Source organism: Pygocentrus nattereri, chromosome 9, assembly GCF_015220715.1.
Source record: "Pygocentrus nattereri isolate fPygNat1 chromosome 9, fPygNat1.pri, whole genome shotgun sequence".
Taxonomy (NCBI): Eukaryota; Metazoa; Chordata; class Actinopteri; order Characiformes; family Serrasalmidae; genus Pygocentrus; species Pygocentrus nattereri.
Window position 1 is genome coordinate 31,325,205 of NC_051219.1, and position 22,299 is coordinate 31,347,503.

A 22,299-nucleotide genomic window follows, 5' to 3' on the forward strand; every position below is an offset into this window, starting at 1 on the left:
TTACAGATAGAACTGAACGTACGTTAACTGAATACTTGCATTGTACTTTGCATTAGCCATGTATGCAAGACAGCACTCACACAAAATGTACTTCAAATAAACAAGATATCAAATTATCAATCAGCATTTTGACAGTGTATCGGTACCCATAACACTTGCTTTGCCATGTTAAAGGTTGATTTGGTAATACATAATATGAAGATAGTGGAATACAAATTCATTTCAAAAGGTAAATAGTGAGTAAAGTGCATTAGACAAGCGTTTTAGCTATTGTCAAATGTGTTTGAGAAATACATTTACATATTTATTTTTATGTGGTACATTTCTATGTGCAATATTTCCCCATGCATTTTGAAATAAATGCATTTTAAAATATATTAATATGGCAGTATATTCTGATATACATTTTAGTGTTTGGAATGTATTTCAGCAAGGATTGCAATGCATTTGAAATGTCTTTCAAATATATAAAAATACGTCCATGTATTTTTTTCCATTTGGGAATACAGTTACTGTAATAATTAATATTAGTGAATAATTGTAATGAAACATGTTGCAATTATGTTCCCAAACTAAAGGTCCTGAAGACGTACCCTTGAGGTACCCCAGTGAATTTAGTCAATTTTTCCTGAGAGTGTACAGTACTGTGTACTGTGTACAAGACCACCCATCATTCATTTAATTTGCAGTCATGGACACTGTAGTCAATGGACACTGAATACAAACAATTAATTTTTTAGCATCTGGAAGAAAAGCAGAAACCATTACCATTACCACAGAAAATTACACAGATGCCCTTTATGTCAATATTTAGTGTCCGTGTTTAATGTTATTACAGCTTCAGTTCTTTTCTGGTTTTTACTTGCTTATATGAAATGTGCACCTTCAAATTTCGTCAAAGAAGTTGGTTGTATTTTCTGCTTCTCACAATCCATCGGTGGTCAGTCCATTGTTTTGAGAATACCTTCAGCTCCTTAATTTGTTTTGCAAATTTCCTTTTCTGAGGGAGAGCATCTTGACAGCTACACACTTTTAGACCCACAGCACTGAGTTGCCTTCTGATAGCGGAAGGATGGACAGAAACACCTGTTGATTTTTTCAGGTTTGAAGCAGCTTGATTTTCTCCTCTCTTTCTCTCAAAGAAGAGTACTGTTTATCTGTGAGTTTTGTTGGTCTACCAGATCTTACATAGTTGACAGAGTCCCATTTTCATTTTTTTATAGTCTCCTTGCATATGCAAGTGGATTATCTTGCATCTAATTACCACAGAAATATAAAGTTTTATAAAAAATTAATAAACTGTAATTGCTGTTTTGATTCTGAATTTTGCATGGTATTGGAGATGATCATAAAAGACCTTAAATAAAAATTTTGATGCTTTGCTGTTACCTGCACAGCTGAAACTGCTTAAGCTGCTTATGCTTGTCACCTTTTTTGCAACTGTGTCTTCTTTGAGCATTGAAACAGAGAGCATTGACCCGATCCGCTTACATTTAGCATATGCTTTGCATTTTGCAGCCTCTATCTCTTGATATGCAGTAGTGGAACACAAATCTTCTAGCAATTTTCACCTGTGAGAGCAATTTGTATTGAATATGTTGCCTAGCAAGAACAACACCAATCAAAGAAGGCAACAGAAACTGTTGCTGCCAGCATTTTGTTTCCTTCCCTCCCCTCCAAATGAAAGGGCAAATGCATGAGCGCAGCAGTATCCATTCAGTGATGTCCAGCTCTCTCTGATTGAGGCTCAACACCAGCCCCCCTGTCCCCTCCTCTTCTCCAAACATGGATTTTCCAGAGCTTTTATTGGGCCTCAGTCTGATAGCCCTGCCAGCACACACAATGTAAAACTCTGTCTAATCAGTTCTGCACCGAACAAACTAGCACAGCCCAGTGACCGAATGGATGTTGGGTCCAAGCCCATGTGTTCTATTGCATTAGAGAAATTATTCATTCTCATTTAAATTTGACGTTATGGGAGATGTGTGGATGTGGATGGAGTTGTAGATATAGTCTGATGTATCTCTAAGCATGGCTAATAAGATATATAAAGCTAATAAGAACACAGCACTGCTTTCATATTTTGTGAGAAAATCTGTTATTAAGAGGTTTCATATTTCCTGAGAAAAACAATACTCATATGGATGCTATTTTGCATGCCAGGGTGAAAAACAGATTTGTGGGATGCAAAATATGAAGTAGCATGAAACTCAAGACCTCAAGATCTGCGCAAAGTAAAAAAAAAAATCCAAATGCCTGTCAGTCACATCAGTCTTTTAGAGTTCTCTCGTCCATGCATAGAGTCGCTCGTGTTACGGCAGTTCCGTCTGGGGCCCCTCCTGCTCAATGAGAGGGATTGTCCACTGGTTTCTTTTTGTCAGCACTTAATCCTCACTGTGAGAGCACTGGAGCTTTTTAGGGGCCCAAATGTAGAATACTAGTTCAGCTGAAGCCAGAGGAGCCACACCACTGCCTTACACTGCAGACTGGGCTAGGACAGTGGCCGCTAGGGCGACGTCTTTATTTTTTCAGTTTACTATGTCTCCTCTGAGCACTTTAGGGCCTCTTTTTCTAGGCCAAGCCTAATGATGGGCATAATGGACATTCCACTGAAAACATGCCCAGCGTAGAGCTAGTTGATTTAAATTTCAAATCTGTCCTGTCAGGTGTACCTATTGGACAGGAGCAGATTTCAAAGTGCTCTATGTTCCTGTTTCAGATCTATCAGCTGAAGCTCAATTAGGGTTCAACTGAGGACACTGATTGTGGAAGTGTAAGAAACAAAATGTACCTATAAAACTGAAGTGAAAGTGAATTTTTCCCACTTGAACTTCCCTTCTGCACATGCCACCAATGTCTTTGCTTCTCACCACTTCTGTGGTCATAGCACCTGACCATGAACTAGCTGTTAGGAAGTGCAGGTGAGAAAAGGGTTAAGTCTTTTTGTTTTGATTCGGGTATTATCCCCACACCCCTCCCACAGGCCTGCAGGGGGATTATGGCGTCACTGTGGGCCAAGGGCATTATAAATACCCCCATGGGCACCGCCTGCCCAGCAGAGAGGCTGAATGTCTGCAGGACATGCTCAACTTTTGTCTGTCCATGTCCCATTATTACCATTAACCTGCGCTCATATATAGATGCAGACATCAACAGCCAGCTCCACACATAAAGCTCTATGACAACAAATAGTAGCTGTGAGGGCGGATGGGACAGATGATTGCAAGCTGGTAAAGTAGTGCTGTAGTTTAGGGAGGAATTTATGATCTTACTTTAGTTACTAAACCTTTGTTTTTGAGTCCTTCCACCAAAATACACCACGTCATTGCAGGTAAATCTAGGGGATTTCTTCCCTTTTTGGTGCCTTGGTTTAATTGGAGGTGTTACTCCTTCTCAGTTTACATCCCTCCAGTTTTTTTTGAGCTTGCCTCTGAACTACTGCAGCCATGTGGGAGTTCCGGTCCTTTTCCTTCTGGCGGGCAGTTTTTGCTGAGTTCTATGGCACCATGTTCTTCGTGTTCTTTGGGCTGGGTGCAGCTCTGCGTTGGACCACTGGCTCCCATAATGTGCTCCACGTAGCCTTCTGCTTTGGGCTGGCGGCTGCCACCCTCATCCAGTCTATAGGCCACATCAGCGGTGGCCACATCAATCCGGCTGTCACATTCGCCTACCTGATCGGCTCCCAGATGTCCCTCTTCCGTGCTTTCTTCTACATCTGTGCCCAGTGTTTGGGGGCTCTGGCTGGGGCAGCTGTGCTGTATGGGGTGACGCCAAGCAACATGAGAGGCAATTTGGCTCTTAACACAGTAAGTGAATGGACTATCCCATGTTCCTGACCTTGAACATGCAGTATCTTTAAAAATGTTGGATTCTTGCCATTTGTTGTTGGATATTAGTCCAAAACTACTGTCTGTTTCAAAAATAGTAATGACTGTACAAGAGTACATTTTTTACATTGTTTGTATGTCTTGTGCCACTTCTAGATCTCATATAGATAAGCATGTCCAACGTGAGCAAATTTTGTTAAAATTCCCACATCACAGCCACTGAAATCCCACCACCATGACTGGCCAACACTGTTACAGCACTAATATAACTGTTGACTCAGATTCCAAAGAGCTTCAGTTTCATAGAACAGTCATTGTGGAAGCAGAAATGTTGATGCTGACCATGCTTTATCCATCTGACTTCCTCTCATTAGCTGCAACCAGGCATCAGCCTGGGCATGGCCACCACTATGGAGGTGTTCCTCACTCTGCAGCTGGTTGTCTGTATCTTTGCTGTGACCGACGAGAGGCGTAACAGCCGTTTGGGCTCTGCTGCTCTGGCCATTGGCTTCTCTGTGCTCATGGGCCATCTGCTGGGGGTAAGAGGCGGGACGGAGAGACTCTTCAGCTTCTATGGGGCTTTCCCCAGACTGTTACCACTGTTAGATAAGTAGACATTTTGCTGTGCATTAAGGGACAGTTAAGCCTTAAGTGCCAAACGTACTACTGGCTAGACAAATTGATGTGCATTAAAAGACAATTGAGCTGAATCAAGTCTTAGAGTTAAGGTGCAAATCCATTGCAGATGTACTACACCGGTGCTGGAATGAACCCTGCAAGATCTTTCGCGCCTGCTGTGCTTGTCAGGAACTTCATCAATCACTGGGTGAGACAAACTTTTCCCTGTTAGTTGCTATAGCATTGCTGAAATGGTACCATAGTATCCCAAAATGGTAACTTCCAAAGTGTTAGCTTTGGACCATCCATTACAAAATGTTCATATAAAGAACTAAAGGACAGTTAGTATTTTGAAATAATGTAAAAAAAATAAATAAGTTTTTGTGCAAGAGCGACCATAGCTTCACTGACTAAAGCCTGAAATGGGTGCTATTACTGACATTTCTACCTCTGTCACAGGTCTACTGGGTTGGCCCCATGATTGGCGGAGCAATGGGTGCCTTGCTGTACGACTTCATGCTGTTCCCACGCATGCGCGGCCTGTCTGAGCGGCTGGCCATGCTCAAAGGCAGTAGGCCCCCAGAGGTTGAGGGTCAACAGGACACCCGGGGGGAGCCTGTGGAGCTCAAGACACAGGCCCTATAAATACAGCAAGGAAAGGTTGGCTTGTTCTCCCCGACACTTCACAAGATGCATATACATTTCACATGCCTCACTGCCTACACTCTTGACCCACTGCTCCTTACTCAGAATACCCATATCTACGTAGGAAACACCTTCATCCTCATTCTGCCTCCAGAGCCTGGACAACCAGGGGCAGCTAGGGCCCTCATCATTTCCCTTACCCTCTCCAACCCTACAACCTACACCCTAAACCCTACAACATTCCCCTTCCCACCTCTTTGGACTGCAGGACTAAGAATGAGGGTTAGAAGAGGACTTGGCCTCCAAGGACGCCGCTGGGAGCGGGTCAGTCCAGGCTAAAACTGCTCAGGACAGGGGCATCTCTCTCAGTTATAGTCTACTAGGAGTGAGCTACAGTAGGGCAGTGGACTTCTGAATGCTTTTCCAGATTTCACACAGTTTGCGCTCTCACTATTGTTTCAGCAATTTTTTTCTTTTTTTCTCTCTTGAAATTTCAAACAAATGTACTATAAGATACATATTATTAGCATTTCATAGCAATTTATTCAACTATACTTTCAGTTGTGTGTGCGTGTGCATGTGTTTTACTGACAGTTTTTATTTTGGTTTTTCTATTCCCACCATACTGTGTTTGTATCAGACCTTGTTCTTCTAAAATGAAAAGAAACAACCCCACCCCCCTCACGCAGTGATAGCAATCTATAAAGCAGTGAAAACTCAAACTAGTCGAGTCTTTTTCATATTATTTTCTTAAATAAACACAAACCCACAAAACAGAACTGGTCTTTTCTTAACCTAGCTCTCTTTTCTGATACAACCGCTTGTCATTTTTTTCCTTGTTATTACAAAATGATGTTTACTGATACTGTTGTTGATTGAAAACAAATTGTTGAGTACCTCCAATATTTTAGGGCTTACAATATGTTCAGTGTTCAAGCTCTGATTGCTTTTTTTCTCTCATACATTTTCTAGTGATTCTAAAACACGTAATGCCATATGACTTTGCATGCATAGGGTTAATGTTTAGGCTACTTGGGTTTGCCAATATTGTGTTAAACAGCAGTTTTAGGCTCTGATACTGTCATGGACACCAGCCTGTTTGTGTTCGTTGTGATAAAATGACTGACAAGTATATTAAGTTGAGCAAGTGTGAGTGCATGAAGATGCAGTGACTTCTATCTAGCTTCTGTTTTTTCCTTCCACTGTCATAGAGGGACTTTATTTGTTTGTTTAGGGCTTTTTAAAAATATGTTCCCTCTTGGATTCTGTGAAAGTACATTAGAGTCAACTTTTCCTAGAAGACAGGAAAATGGTAAGATTCCCTTAGTGTTGTAAACACGCATCTGCATTCTCACAGTTCAGCGCTATGACCTTGAAGGAGTGGCTTCACCCTGGCACATCATCTCTCCTCCCCCCTTCACCTCCCTGCTCGTAGCCTGACATCATCCCTCATTCCTCACAGCAGGCCTGCGCTGATCTAGGCTCAAAAAGAGCCTGGGAGGGGATAGAGGGATGAGGGAGATCAGAAAATCACCCAAAAAGGATCAGCTGAAGTTTTTTCCCAGCCAGCGTTGTAGGGCAGTAGATTCCTCCTTATCATCCTTGGAAGCAGCCTTTCCAAGACATTCAATTCAGTGGATGGGCTACATAGATTCTTCAATGTTTACATGAGAACTAGACACCATATTGTGCTCAAGATGTTATGTACAGTGTAAAGATTTCTTTTTTTTTTTAAATTTCAAATGATTGTTCAAACTAGCTAAATATACATAAATGATTATTTCAAGTAAATGACTGTCTCTTCTTTGATAATATAAGAGTGAGAAAACAATGTAATGAAGTGGCACAGAATTTGCAGGCTTGATTACCATTAACACATTTTCAATCGTGTTCATTAACACTGATCTTTCACTCCATGTTAAAAACTTTCTTGTGTGTTCTTCCTAAACTGGATCATTTTTAATACCTCAGATATCCAGCATGTCCCTCAGTCAAACCAATTTCATATTTTGTTTTTCCTTCTTTCTTTGGGTAGAGACTGCTTTGTGTCAATGGCAGTTGCATTTGGTCAACATCATGGGCAGCTAATTGTGAGGAAGTAGGCAAAGCAAAGTTTGTGGTGGCTACATCAATACTTGCTGTGCTAAATAGCTATAGCTATTTTAGGTAAATAGCTATTTACCTAAAACCAGAAATAGCTTAGAGGTATTAGTATTCCAAACCGAAATCTGCAGCAAAGAGTAGTTAATGCTAAAGTTAGCTAAAAAATGCATTAGCTAGCTGGCTAGGGGGTCACACCACATGCTATTTTCATGTGAAATGGCTCAATTTTCTATGTTTCCTCAATCATATTTCCTCAGCATGAAAATACATGTAACTTTTATGCCTCTGGTATATAAACATACATATCCAGTACATAGAGCTTCCTTTTAATTACTTTTTTAAAAATGCCCTAAGCTACATGCTCTCACCTTTTCCCCTCTACTTCCCCATGTCGTTACTTTGTTGTGCTAGCTTGCTAACATACCCTGCAACAAGAAAATGAGGAGCGCAGTTAACCAGAAACAATCTAGACAAAACAATTATTCAAAAAGAAATGTATTCTATATTCCAATGTCTCAAAAACGGTTTCAATTACAAAGCTAAAGAGATCGCTAAGACTAGCCAAGCTGATGCAAAGCATATTGCATGACTTTTTATAAACCCACGCCAAAACCTTGGAAACTATTTCATAGATTGACTCCGTATATAATATTGAAGTATCATATAAAAAACTGAACATAGGGCTCTGGGAACACAGAACCCTGGGAACATAAGTACATTTCCCTGGCTAGCCAGCATGTGTATCTGTGTAGTTCAGTAGACAGGGTTGGGCAAAATACTTGTAGTGTAGTAACGGCTGAATACTAAATATACTGTCCTAAATGTAATGCGTTCCATTACAACATCAAAAAGTATTCAGAATGCATTTAGAATACATCTTGAGGAATTCTGTCAATATATTTCATGAAAAATTCACTTAATTAAATGAAATTCAGAAATTCTCAACATTTTCTCCCAACAGGAGTTTGATCGTACCTCAGCAGAACTCAGTAGCACTGAGGTAAATAGCTGGCTCACCAATTTATCAGTCTACTCAGGCTTTAGTGTGAACTTGAGTGTTTGTAAAGAAGCTGTTAATTGTTCATCTCTTTAGAGTTTGTCTTTCATGCATGTTTGCTACATGTCATACGCTGACTCTAAAATAGTCAAAAAGCATTGATAAAAAGTAACTATTATGAATAATCCCTTTGAAAAGTGAAACTTGGTTTGAATACAGACACTTAATTTCTGTATTCTGAATATGCAATTCCAATATTTGTATTCTGTTACATCCCAACCCTGTTATTAGATTAGCCTAAGTGAGATGATAGCAAGACAGCTGTTATCTTCACTGCCATCTGCAAGATCCTGAAAATGTTTATGGCCAATCTACTGGTGATTGTAACAGTCATCTTTTTTTTTTTCTTCACAGGTAAAAAGGTCTCTGTGAGAATAATTTTAAAGCTTGTTAGTCACAAGACACTGAGGAGTTAAAACTATTGGAGTATACATAATTTTGATTGTTTATTTATTTGCATGTCATCTGACAGCCTATTTCCCCCCAACAAAGCACTCACTGCACAAAAGAATATTTTACAAGATAAAAAAACAGTATTATTACAAAGCAACATCACATTTCATGGCTTGAAGGACATAGGTATATTACATTTCAATTTTAGCAATCTCAAAAAAGGGCAGAAGGCCTAGAGGGGTGCACAAAAACACTGCATTATGATCTATGGTTGTGTACTTTCCCTTGAAATGAGACAAATGTGCAAGGATGTAAAGCAGAAAAATACACCATGGAGCGTTACATCATTAAAGAGTCTAGTCTAAGGACTGAACTATAAACTCCAGACTTATGAATGCATCATCCCAGAGAAAGTCTATTACATCTAGCTTGATATAGATTTAAAAAAAAAAAAAAAAACCAGATAAAAAGACTTTGCACAGATGTTGCACAAATAATTTTAAGACATACTGTTTTTTTAAAGACAAATCACAGAGTAGCATGTTTTGGTTGTGAATACTGAATATTAGATATATGTTCTATTCTGTACTGACAATTAGAGCAATCAGAAGTTCAAATAAGTAAAGTATGCATTAGGCAAGAGGCTGTATAGAAATAGATTAGCGTGCAGCAACAACAAATTCTACATCGCTGTATTGAAACAACACAAACTCATTTTTTAAAGGCAATGAAGTGGAATGTGACTACACTGGTTAAGTCAGGTCAGGTCAATTCAAATATCATGAGCATGGCATCAAAATATATCCACAAACTGGGTCATAACTGAGCACTTGTTTCATACACTATAGCAACACTACAGACATATTATAAGTATCCTCTGCAAAGGGGGCAGGCCTGGGCTAGCTCTTTGGTGCTTTTAGAACACACAATAAAATGAACGATGAAGCTTGTGCATACACAGAAGCCAGAAGATGTACAAGGAAGAACAGGAGCAAATTCAGTGGCGGAAGAAACTCAGAGCGAGTGCCTCGGCCACTCTACAAACATGTCAGATAGTACTGGAGTTCATCCTTTTGTGAAAACTATAAGAAAAACGCTACACAATAGATGTTGGAAAATCTTTCAAGGCCATCAAAGACAACATTTAAAATTTTTTTGTACAATATGGTACATACTAGCCACACTGTTATAAAGATGAATACAAAATACCTGGTTGAAGCCACAATCACGAATTTCAGAGCAAAGTTGGCAAAAACTGGAAAAATTCACAGATTTGGCTCTGAAGAACTAAAATCCATGTATTGCATGCGCTAAATTATTTATAACAGCTTTGGCAACCCATAGGAATGTACTGTGACGGATGGAGTAATAAACAATGGCTTTGCAAATTCCTCAAAGTGGTTTTAAGGAAAACGATATATGCGTGGTCATAATGTAAAGGCAGGAACATCCAACAGAATATCAACAGAATAGCATATTTAAAAAGACCCTGTGAGGCACAGAGAAACTCATTATACCACACTCTTAAACCAGGTATGTTAAACAACACATTTTACCTTAAGATAGTCGTGTTGTTACTTAACACATCACTTTTTAGAGTGCATGAATGTCTTTCTCTACCACTTTACAGGCTTAAAGGTACACTAAGCAATATTTTCCATTTTCATTTGTAAGTCACATAATACTCGCTCACATGACTTGGCATGGCAGGAATTGAACATCCTGGTAAGATCACAGCAGAAAATGAATTGCCACCACAGGGCTTGTCTCACATTATACTGTGAAAGTGGCATTCAGGCCTAAAACTAGCACTTAATATGTTATTTGTCATGTTGTTGACCATTCTGTCATGAAGCACTGTGTCAGTTTGACATCAATGTTCTTTCACTTCAATACCCAGCATGCATTACACAAATACATAATACAACATTAGAGATTCCCCTCACAGAGATAAAAATCCCCCAATGTGGAGGCTCATAAATACAGACATGATATTTGATTTTCTAGCAGTAAAGTTAGCTATATGGCTTTCTACTATATGAGCCAGCCAGCATTAAAAAATAATAAGTAAACACGGCGGCCTCATGTTTCCACTTGTAGTTTTCCTCCCACTGTCAAGATACATCATCAGAAGGTGTTTATCCCATGCTTTAAACAGGTAAATCCCATTCTCAAGACTATTTTGGCCCCACTGTGGACAGTAGGAATGTTTACAATAGATATAGCATTGGATAGATTTTTCACTTTAGCCAGAGCGCCCCTTTCAGTAATACTCATATTACACTTTACTCTGTATTTCATTAGTTTTTAATGAAAAAATCTGCTTAGTGTACTTTTAAATCCTGCCTGCATCAATCCATCACAGACGGCAGAGATAAAACGACTTGGACAAAAGTGTGTGCTGTTCTGCATATCCTTAGTGTAGCAGGCCATTTGATATCCTCGATACGATAAAGAAAAGCCACATTCCATCCACACAGAGCTTACTGAATTACTATGCACCCAGAAGAAAGAGCAGTGAGTGTCAGCATCTGTGTTCGAGCGTAATGCTTTGCTTCTGTATGTTCCACAAAGTATGTTTGTGTTTCTGCGTGGGGCTCCTGTAGCAGAAGGCGGCTGCAGTCTTTGATAGTATTTTAATTAAGTGCTGAGTGTTGAGAGAAAGTCCTCCAGCTCCATGTGGTCTTGTGGCTCTGTTCTCCTGATAACAAAAAGGGGTGGGCTAACTTACCAAATCTGATATTTGCAGCTGTTATTTATTGATGGTAAATAAAATCCCTGAATGAGATGAGACAGAATGTGATAAGACAGCATGCACAGTGTTAAAGTGGGAAAAAAAATAAGTTTAAGTTTGAGTGAGCATGTGTGTTAGGGCCATTTCTAAACATTTGGGGGCCTTAAATAAAATCATACTAGTCATATTATTTTTAGGCACAATGACATCAGAATCATATTGATATCGGTAGATAGTTTCTTTACAAAAATCATTCAGCAATGCAGCTGAATTTAACATTGGATTTACTAAACCAGCAGCTTACCTCACAAAATGGGCATAGCTCTGTCCACTAACTGTCACTGACTGTCAAGGTTTAAAAGACTCAGTGAAATAATGGAGCCATCATACAGCTCAAGACATAAAATTTAATTCAGCGATGAAGAGATATCACCGTTAATAGGTGATGTTCTTTCCCACCTAATATGCTACAGGGGTGGTATTTTAATGGAGTTTAATAGAGTTTGTAAAGCAATAACAGGGAATATGTATGAATTGTGCCTGAAACTAACACAAAGGGCTTACTACATCAGGCCCAGAGTCTTTAAACAAAGCTGACAAAAATGAAGTAAATCACAAAGTGTCCTGTTGATTTTTAGCCATTAATTATGTCATCATAAAATTTCTGGCAATACATTAAGAAAATGACAGAAAAAAAATACTCATACAACCCTTTGTGGTTTGGGGGGCTTATACCGCTTATACCACTTTTAGCAAGAAACGGCCCTCATGTGTGTGCATGCATGTTTGTGTACGTATGACAACTCACATGTTTTCACCATAGAAAGGAGGGTACATTTGTGGCACAGTGGGATCAACGGGATATGATGGAGAAAAGGGACCCCCAGGAAGAGGAGCAGAACTGTACAAAAAAAAAAAAAAAAAAAAAATTAGCACAGCTAAAGGTATATATCACTACTTAAGCATCTACTAAGAATCACAGAGAGACTAAGACACTTACATACTAAGGCTTATTAGTAAGTAATTACAGAAACTTCAATGCAATCTGGATGAGCTATTATTAGGTTCTAGAAGTGTGTAATAAAACTTTGAGCCCACCAGTGGGGCCTGGCTATTGAAGGGGTTAAATAGCAGCCTTTTGCTGACACAGGCACTTCAATGCACACACAGCTTGTATAATCTCTGTAGAAAAGCATTACTAATAGAATGAAATACTCTGAAGCAGCTGCATATGAGCCTAAGGTCACCATGCCCAATGCCAAGCATCCGTTAGAGGAGTATGTAGACCCCAAATCACTGAGTAGAGGAGTATGTAGACCCCCAGCACTGGTCGGTGGAGCAGTAAAACTGTATTATCTGGAGTGATGGAACTTTATCCAACACCTTTGGGATGAGTTAAAGCAACTGAAAATGAATCATTCAACATCAGTACCTGACCTCACTAATGCAATCAAATCCTGACAGCAACGTAGAATGTTACATGTGTAGAATGTAACATAATGTAACAGTGTAGAAACTGTAGATTAAATCCCCTATTAACATTCTTGATTACAAAAAAGGTGCATAAGCTGGGTCTTTTGGATGTCCAGTGTAAGTGCATATTTTACTGAATAATAATATAATCAATTATAATATTAACTGATTATAACATTCTAAAATCAATGCAGTTGAAGCGCCTCCACCACCGTCACCACTACAGCGCTAACTTTCAGCTTTACAGTAAAACCCCAATGGAGCCATTAACATTAGCTAATGTTCCTCCATCTGTTGCTCAGCAATATAAGACCATGCCATGCATGTTGGTAGACATTCAGCTGATGCTGTGACCTATGATGTTCACTATAAATTACAAGTGCATTATGGGATATGGTAGTGTCCTCAGAAGAATCACTCTGGAATTTCAATTTATGTTTCAGACACTAAGAGAAAAAATGCAGACATGCAGTCGTATGCAAAAGTTTTGCTGATTTTCTAAAGGAGAATAACATCCTCTGCAGTAAACACACTTCTGCACATTTGGATACACAATTACTTTTTATTTGCTGAACTTAACATAATGGGGGGAAAGAATATAAATAAAATGTCTCAGAAGTTATGGCACTTTATTTTTTTCCAATATGTTAAAAACTGTATAAATTTTTTTTTCAAGAAAATTGCCATAGCTAAGTGTGTTCCCTGTAGAGAAAATCAATAACACATGTAATTTGACCAGGGGTGTTCAAACCTTTGCATACAACCTTACATAGAAGTTTACTTAAATGCCAAAAGGCATCCATTTTGCTCGCAGCCTTGCAAAGAGTTGCTATAGACAGGTATACTTACATTTGGAATGGTTGGTCCTGGGTTCTAGTGGGACAAAGAAATTTTAATGATTATTATATTTAAATAAATGCAAAATAAACAAAAAAATGCAAAAAAAATAATATTTTTCTTAGATAGGTCTAAATATCAACGTTTGTGTGTGTCTATGTTGCCTGGATACACTAATGAGAGGAATCAAAACAATCTGCACAATCTAGCACAACTCACACAAATTTCCTGTTTGTTTACAGTCAGAACTACATGCTCTTATAAAGGCAGCATTAAAACATGAGGTTAATCAGGTCTTTGTGCTTCTTTACAGGTATGAGCTATTCTTTTATCAAAGTTAACACATTTCTTATAAAACCAACTGAATACATTAAGTGTAAAATCAGCTCATCCAGGCAATGTGTCAGAATGTGTCAGCTTGGTGTGTCAAGGCCCTATAATTGTGTGTGAGGAAGAGAGAGAGAGAGAGAGAGAGAGACAGAGAGAGAGTGAGAGTGAGAGAGAGAGATATTACAAGCAAAAATCCTGGGGTGTTTCAGGCTGTGGTGTCATGCTCGGGGTAGAAGTACTTCCAAGCACTTCCCTAGACATAAATAAGAAATATACACAAGACCAGCATAAATAACTTAAACAAAGTAAATTTAATAAATATTATAATTATTACTACTACTACTACTACTAATAATAATAATGATTATGATGATGATGATGATTATTATTATTTTCCCACCACACACACCGAATGTAACTCTGAATAATTTACTCGTTCATTGTTCAGTATAAGTGTCTGCTAAATAGTGGACTCCATTCATACTGTTCTAGAATGACCCCACACCCCCACCATTGACAGTTCTAGAATGCTCTCCCTCAGTCTCATAGTTCTTGAATACTTTCCCTCCCTCACACTCTTCTAGAATGTTCTCTCCATCACACCATTCTAGAATGCTTCCCTCTTCCACACTGTTCTTCCATGCACACTGTTATTGAATGTTCTCCCTCATTCACGCTGTTCTTAAATGTTCTCCTGCACTCACATTAATTCATTTGGTTTTTAAAACAGTCAACACTAGAAAGAGAGAGCCAGTGTGCTCTGCCTTTAGGAACTCATAGCAACATGACTAGTCTCTCAATGCACGTTTTCATAAACTCAGGATCTGTAACTTTGATTACTGGCCATTTCAGTAAATGAATGGTATAATGAAGCCCATGATTTGGGGCACAACAGCAAGCAGATCACAATCATTTGATTTAAAAAGTCCATAAGGATTTATGCATGTTACTTACGGGTCCACTACAGTGGTGAGTTTGAATGGCAGGTATCCATCTGGGTGTGGAGGAGACAGAACTGTGGAGAAAAACATTTTATTTACTTCACATGTATTTATTCAACTAAACAGGAAAAAAAACTATTTTCAATAGTTTTCAAAAAAGTTTTTAATAAATTCTGAAGCCTTAGTTTGGATTGTAAACTTTCAGTTTGTATATAAGAGAAAATATTTTATCATGATTTGAATTGGACAAAGAGTTGTACAATAACAAGAGTTATACAGGTGTATGTATACTCCTGTTTTGCAGAAAGAATTGTCATTTCTTGACATGGAAACAAATGGAAAAGACATCGGCTGATACAGAATGTAAATTCAATGTAATTTTCTTACATAACTAAAAAGCACATTGCATAATGAAGAGGAAAGTCAAAAGAAAACAAAAGGTGTTTTCAACACTGGAGAAAATCAAGGTTCACTCTTGTTTCAGATCTAAAAAAAAAAATTTCCAGTGTCTGTTTCTCCTTCCAAAGACAACTTAGCACTATGAGTCTGAAAATATGTGTAGCTGTCAAGAAGCCTCACTGAGAAAAGGAAATCACTGAAAGTGTTTAGGATTAAGTGGATCATTAGAACCAGATAATGCAAACCAACTTGTAAGACTGAACTTTGGAGGTGGTAAAAATATTCCTGCAGATTTCTTTGAAAAACCGAAAGTGAGTTTCCTCAGAATGGAAGCAGTAACAAAGACAAATGGTGTTGCAATGCGTGTTCAGCCATCATCGTCGGGGCCTGAACATTCAGCGGCGACGAACCCTGGCAAGGACACCAGGGAGAGAGCCGCGAGTGTGGAAGGGGTGGAGCGCCCGAACCCGAGCTTCCCTGACGTGCGGGAGTGACGGCAGGAGGAGGAGGACGACGCTGGTGCCAGCTACGAGAGGCACCGGAGAAAGGAACAAGTCCTGAGCTCCACAGCCCAGGCCCTGTACACTGTTATGCAGCGAGGCCGCTACGTTCGATCCAGGCGGCCAAGCTACCAGCTGGGGGTGATAACGAGGAGGCGGAGCCGCGAGCTCCCGTTCCCTCTCGGCTCCGGTGCTCACGCTGCCCTTAATGAGAGCCAGCTGATTCTCATCTAGCGGGCAGCCTAAACGCCTTTAAAAAGAGCTGACAGGGCACAGAGAGAGAGAGAGGGACGAGCAGCAACAACAACAAAAAAAAAGACTGAAGAGCTGAAACGCTTGAGACAGGGACTGAAAAGTCTAGTGTAAGCCAGCATTGTGTTGGTTTTGTTTATTTTGTGTGAGAATAAAGATATGGCTGCTGCAGCTCGGAATCCTGCCTCCAGTGTCCTCCTTGAACTGGAAATGAAATAAATGGAAGATGAACTCTCACTTTTGCAGAACACTGTAATTAAATAAGGAGCTATGTAATAACATTGAAATAATACAGCAAAAAGAGCTTGAATTTACTTCACATGTGTACCTGCAATGGATAAACAAGGAGAGGTTTTAAAAGCTCTGAGTGTATTTAAATGATGATAAATGATCACTGAATGTGTACGTAAACACACACAGTGCACTTATTCTTGCAAAGCCACAGTCAGAAACTATAGGAACTGTGTCAGAGCTGCTGGAAGATTTCAAAAGTTCACAATGTCAGAATTCTGTATTATGTAAAAGTTTTTGGATCAGCAGTTTCATTGGAATGACCCATTTCTTCCTTCATGACTAATTCAAACAGCACACAGACTAAACAGGAAAGAATCATCATGCAGGCTGATTTAAAGTTTGTCCACGTTTACAGTGTTCGGCAGAAGAGGAACAGATTATGGAAACAAAATATCCAGTAGCTCCAAAGGAAATTTATCCTCAAAGCACACCCTTAGATATACATACAGTGGTGCTTGAAAGTTTGTGAACACTTCAGAATTTTCTATATTTTTGCATAAATACGACCTAAAACATAATCAGATTTTCACATAAGTCCTAAAAGTAGATAAAGAGAACCCAGTTAAATAAATGACACAAAAACATTATACTTGGTCATTTGTTTATGGAGGAAAATGATCCAATATTACATATTTGTAAGTGGCAGAAGTATGTGAACCTGCAGGTTTAGCAGTTAATTTGAAGGTGAAATTAGAGTTTTCAATCAATGTGATGACAATCAGGTGTGAGTGGGAACCCTGTTTTATTTAAAGAACAGGGATCTATCAAAGTCTGCTCTTCACAAGACGTTTATGGAAGTGTATCATGGCCTGAACAAAGGAGATTTCTGAGGCCCTCAGAAAAAAAGTTGTTGATGCTAATCAGACTGGAAAAGGTTACAAAACCATCTCTAAAATGTGTGGACTCTACCAATCCACAGTCAGACAGATTGTGTGCAAATGGAGGAAATTCAAGAACATTGTATCCCTCCAGGAGTGGTCGGCCAACAAAGATCACTCCAAAAGCAAGGCGTGTAATGGTCGGCGAGGTTACAAAGGACCCCAGGGTAACTTCTAAGCAACTGAAGGCCTCTCTCACATTAGCCAATGTTAATGTTCATGAGTCCACCATCAGGAGAACACTGAACAACAATGGTGCGCACGGCAGGGTTGCAAGGAGAAGCCACTGCTCTCCAAAAAGAACATTGATGCTCATCTGCAGTTTGCTAAAGATCATGTGGACAAGCCAGAAGGCTATTGGAAGAATGTTTTGTGGACGGATGAGACCAAAATAGAACTTTTTGGTTTAAACGTAAAGCATTATGTTTGGAGAAAGGAAAACACTGCATTCCTGCATAAGAATCTTATCCCATCTGTGAAACATTGTGGTAGTATCATGGTTTGGGCCTGTTTTGCTGCATCTGGGCCAGGACGGCTTGCCATCATTGATGGAACAATGAATTCTGAATTATATCAGAGAATTCTAAAGGAAAATGTCAGGACATCTGTTCATGAACTGAATCTCAAAAGAAGGTGGGTCATGCAGCAAGACAACGACCCTAAGCACACAAGTTGTTCTACCAAAGAATGTTTAAAGAAGGATAAAGTTAATGTTTTGGAATGGCCAAGTCAAAGTCCTGACCTTAAATCCCATCGAAATGTTGTGGAAGGACCTGAAGTGGGCAGTTAATGTGAGGAAACCCACCAGAAATGGGCTAAAATTCCTCCAAACCGGTGTGCAGGACTGATCAACAGTTACAGGAAACGTTTAGTTGCAGTTATTGCTGCACAGGGGGTCACACCAGATACTGAAAGCAAAGGTTCACAACCTTTTGCTGCTCACAAATATGTAATATTGGATCATTTTCCTCAATAAACAAATGACCACGTATAACATTTTTGTGTCATTTGCTTAACTGGGTTCTCTTTATCTACTTCTAGGACTTGTGTGAAAATGTTTTAGGTCATATTTATGCAGAAATATAAAAAATTGTAAAGGGTTCACAAATTTTCAAGCACCACTGTATATTAGCTCAGAGTTTGCTATCAGTGAGATCATGGGAAAGAAAAGTGCCAAAGATGGCTAAACTGCTTATCTGACTGAGTATGGGTTCCCTAGTGACAGCAGAGTGAAAAGCTGCACGTGGAGGGTTCCACGCTGTTAATGAGGAATCTCTGTGGCCTCTTCCAAAGAAAAGCTGCAGCCAAATAGAGGAAACAGACCAGCGAGCTGCTACAGTAAATAAACACAGCATCCTTAGAAACAAGGCAGCACAAAATGAGGAAGCAGACACAACACTGACAACAAACTGTTGGCCACATTTGGCTAATCATGTTGAATCAGTTACTTCACTTACATGCGCACCAATAATTCAATATTAACTTAATTTAAAATGCTAGTCTAAGCTATGATCATATAAACAGCATGGCTTGGTTGTGATGGTTCAGTTAAGGTTTTAGTCAATCTTAACTTAAACTATAATTAAAGATACTGGCTGATATTGGCTCTTCTAGGTCTCAGGTCACAATGAATAAATTATTATATTTCAATAACATTAAAACTGCATATACAATTTGTCTTTGATTAAGGTATTCAACTATTAAAGCAAAGCCTAAAGGCAACATGTCTTCAAACTTTCTCAAGCATGCTTCTTTTCATTGTCATCTATGAAAAAATGCACAGCACAACAGAAAAGTATTCCTCTACCTTTACGTATGTCTTACGTATGTAAACAACACATGGCTAATCACCTTGAAAAAACACAGCATGTCATTTACAGCTGACCAGTTGATTTTGAGGATTCCTTTAGTCAGCAGTGGAGTGGCTTTGGCTTTCAAATGATCAGAGCTGCACAACGTTACTCATGACATAGCTTAACACAACCTGGGGTCGGATTCATGAAAGTGTATTAAGAAAAAAAATCTTTAATGTGTGTTTCTTCTTGACTTCATTCTTTAAAAAAAAATAGGAGAAAGTGTTATTCTTTAAATAATGTCTTTGGAATTCTCTTAATTTCATATTTTCTTAAGTACAATTTTAAGAACTAATGATAGTCTTGGAAATATATTCATATGTTTTCTTAACTGGACATGGTAAGCATCTAAATTTATTGCAGACACTGTCTCTGCTACTCTTACGCATCCTCATCCAACACCCCACAATTATTGTATTTTCCAATGAGGTTTTAGATCTTACTGGCTATCTATTCCACAATCACCACTAGTTCTTATTTCCTAACATTTTTAAACACTTGGCTTGATGTTTTACCTCTATTTATTGGATTAAACTAAACCACAGAAATACCAGTTAATTTATATTCAAAATGTACCATCATTTATGGTATGGGGAAGAATGCATACATAAGAAAATAAGGTTATCTTAAGAGAATATTTGAGAATTTTTTTTCTTCAAGAATTGCATTTATGAAGATACATATGAACATTTAGGAATTTGTCTTAAGTACATTTACAAGTTTTTTTCTTAGGTTTTTTATACATGTATATATTCCAAGTGAGTTTAGTAGTAGTTTGAAATCACTCAGCTAAACTGACACATCTGCAGGATATTTATTAATGTGCACTGTCATAAATATTTAAGCATAACCAAACAACCAGTTTTGAGTATGTCAGGTTGTCTGTTTAGTTTGGAGCTATTATTGGCACGTGTTTCTCAGGTAGGAAGTTGCTTGTCATTCATAAGCAGCAGTGCTGCCACATGAAGGGATCTGTTCTCTCAGGTTACAAGCTTGCAAAAAAATAATAAATGAGTCATCAGTGTTGTATGAGATGAGGTGAAAGGTACTGTCTGACATACAACAGCCTATACAATAGACAGTTGCCCCTGCTCACTCTGATGGGCTGAAAAGTATTTCACCTATTTTGTTCTACCTAATACCAGCATGTTTCTTCACCAGACTTGTATCAGTCCACTGACCACCAGATGCTAAGGAACAGTAATGTTATCTTTACTCTAAGGTGCTGCTAACTGTTAACAATATTTTATGCTATTCTATGAAATAGCAAAAATAGATGTATTATAAAATCTGAAATTTAAATGGCATCCTTTAAATCCCAGACTATTCCATTACTACGCAAAGCACTGTATGTGCTAACTGCCAACAGACTACAGAGATTTTGTGCTGGTAGGAGACGGCAATTTAGCAAGTTATTTAATCAGCAGTAGTATAAGAAATTGTGGGCTGAATGTGTGTGGGAATATAGACCTATTAGAGTGGCAACAAACTGAGAAGGATTTTTTTTAACCAATCCAGTGAAGGCTCAAAGTAGCGAGTGATTGTGAGCTTGTGTTATCATTGCATTCTGCACATTAAAGGACAAGAGCAGAGGTCAGCAACCCAAATGGTAAGAAGAGCCATTCTGTCCTTCAACCAAACCAGCCAGGGAGCCACATATTATGTTCATTTTACCATCTTGGCTGTAAATATGTCTCAGTACGTGCTAATTTACTAGTATAGGATAATAAATATAATATAAACGAAAACACAGACTTACTTTGTTCTGCTTTAAGATTAAGCTCGGCTATAGCTGCTTCTCACATCTTCTTGTTCTAATTTTCCTGTTCCACCTTAAATGGTGGCTGAGGCACCAAGGTGGAATGGGAAAATTAGAACAAGAAGACTTCAGCTTCACAAGTTTTCAGTGTTTGACAGTTTCTCGTTTGCAGATTAAACATATCAGGAAACCAGTTGGAGTGATTATAAATGCAAATTAGTTGATGCGTCTCCAAAATTATCAATGTTCGTCTTAAGTCTCTCTCTTTGTTGTTTCATTAGCTACTAGCTAGGCAAGGTTGTTTGTGTTGCTATGGTGACCAGCAGTCTGCACACCAACCTTCTGGGTTAAAGGGTGAATTAGCAGTTACATATTAACTCTAGAGTTTCAGACCATTCATTGCTGAAACTGAAACTGATCAGCAGAGCTTTATTTTACTGCAAAGGAAGATTATTTTACTTTTACCTAAAAGTCTAATTCAGCTATGGAGCCACAAACAGGATAATAAATGAAACGCATGCAGCTCTGGAGCTGAAAGTTGTCAAACCCTGGACAAGATAAGCCAAATGTTGAACAAGTTGACCCTAGACATGTTTTTATGCCTTGCTCCACAAGACTACATACTAAAAACTTTCATGCAAATAAACTCAGGTGAAACACTAACATTTGACAAGCACATTACAAAGCAATGTTTTGGTTGTGCCCTGTTTGTATGGAAATAAGTAGTAGAAAAAAAAATGTGTTCACAAATATTTCAGTCTTCCTCTTAAAATTGCAACTTGATATCTCAATATATTGGATGTAGTCATGAGTTGTTACTGTCTGAGAAAGTATAATCAATATTTTGACAACAGACTTCCATTTTAGGGTTGGCTATTGTGAGCAACAACAAAGGCTGCTACTTTAGCAGCAATGATAACATAAGCTTTTCTCAGGCATTAAATAGTACAGTCAATATTTACTATTAATTTTTGTAAATCTGTGTAGGTGTTTATTGTAGTAGGTGATAACAGTAATCTCCTCCTAATATTCTTCACAAAAGCACAGTGGCTGCCCTTTTGATCATATTATAGGGCCATTGTGCCTTTTTAAGGAACCATGTAACTTTTAACACCAAAATAGAGTCTGTGATGGTGACATCTATAGATCTGCAGTGGGTTAGCCTCTCATCCTGAACCAATCTCTCCATATTGAGCCTTGTGTACTTGCCTGTATAGAACTTCTTAAAGACTTCATCTTTTGGCAAATCTGGATACACGTGACTGATGCAGCTGATGTCCCGGATACGGTCGCCAAGGCCAGCGGAGTCCAGGTCTTTCTTAGTGAAAGGCTGGATGTTCTGTATTTTCCTGCCTCCACCTAGAGAGACACAGGCATGACATTTAGAGTGGACATGAATAGTCATA

The 22,299-nt window shown here is 38.7% G+C and overlaps 2 protein-coding genes across 3 annotated transcripts in view; one reads left to right on the plus strand and one right to left on the minus strand.

Moving 5' to 3' along the window:
• The first annotated feature begins 3,357 nt into the window (after window positions 1-3,357).
• mipa (major intrinsic protein of lens fiber a) lies at window positions 3,358-5,192 on the plus strand. Its single transcript, XM_017706165.2, has 4 exons — window positions 3,358-3,806; window positions 4,202-4,366; window positions 4,573-4,653; window positions 4,905-5,192. Exons 1-4 carry the CDS (start codon window positions 3,447-3,449, stop codon window positions 5,088-5,090), a joined length of 792 nt encoding a protein of 263 aa, XP_017561654.1. The 5' UTR covers window positions 3,358-3,446; the 3' UTR covers window positions 5,091-5,192.
• A 3,482-nt stretch (window positions 5,193-8,674) lies between these two features.
• stat6 (signal transducer and activator of transcription 6, interleukin-4 induced) overlaps window positions 8,675-22,299 on the minus strand; it is a 53,036-nt gene continuing 39,411 nt past the window's right edge. Inside the window, exons 16-21 of one of the 2 annotated variants that reach the window (XM_017707564.2) lie at window positions 22,103-22,252; window positions 14,972-15,032; window positions 14,202-14,270; window positions 13,700-13,723; window positions 12,186-12,278; window positions 8,675-11,344 (exon numbers count right to left, since the gene is read on the minus strand). In XM_017707564.2, coding sequence (XP_017563053.1) covers window positions 11,284-11,344; window positions 12,186-12,278; window positions 13,700-13,723; window positions 14,202-14,270; window positions 14,972-15,032; window positions 22,103-22,252 — 458 coding nt within the window. In that variant the 3' untranslated portion in view covers window positions 8,675-11,283. Of the gene's footprint in view, window positions 11,422-12,185; window positions 12,279-13,699; window positions 13,724-14,201; window positions 14,271-14,971; window positions 15,033-22,102; window positions 22,253-22,299 lie in introns of both variants that reach the window. The other variant, XM_017707569.2, reaches the window with a different exon arrangement.

Coding starts and splice junctions, on each gene's coding strand:
- mipa (XM_017706165.2), top strand. CDS start 3,447: ATGTGGGAGTTCCGGTCCTTTTCCTTCTGGCGGGCAGTTTTTGCTGAG. Junction 3,807..4,201: donor GCAATTTGGCTCTTAACACA/GTAAGTGAATGG, acceptor TCCTCTCATTAG/CTGCAACCAGGCATCAGCCT. Junction 4,367..4,572: donor TCATGGGCCATCTGCTGGGG/GTAAGAGGCGGG, acceptor AATCCATTGCAG/ATGTACTACACCGGTGCTGG.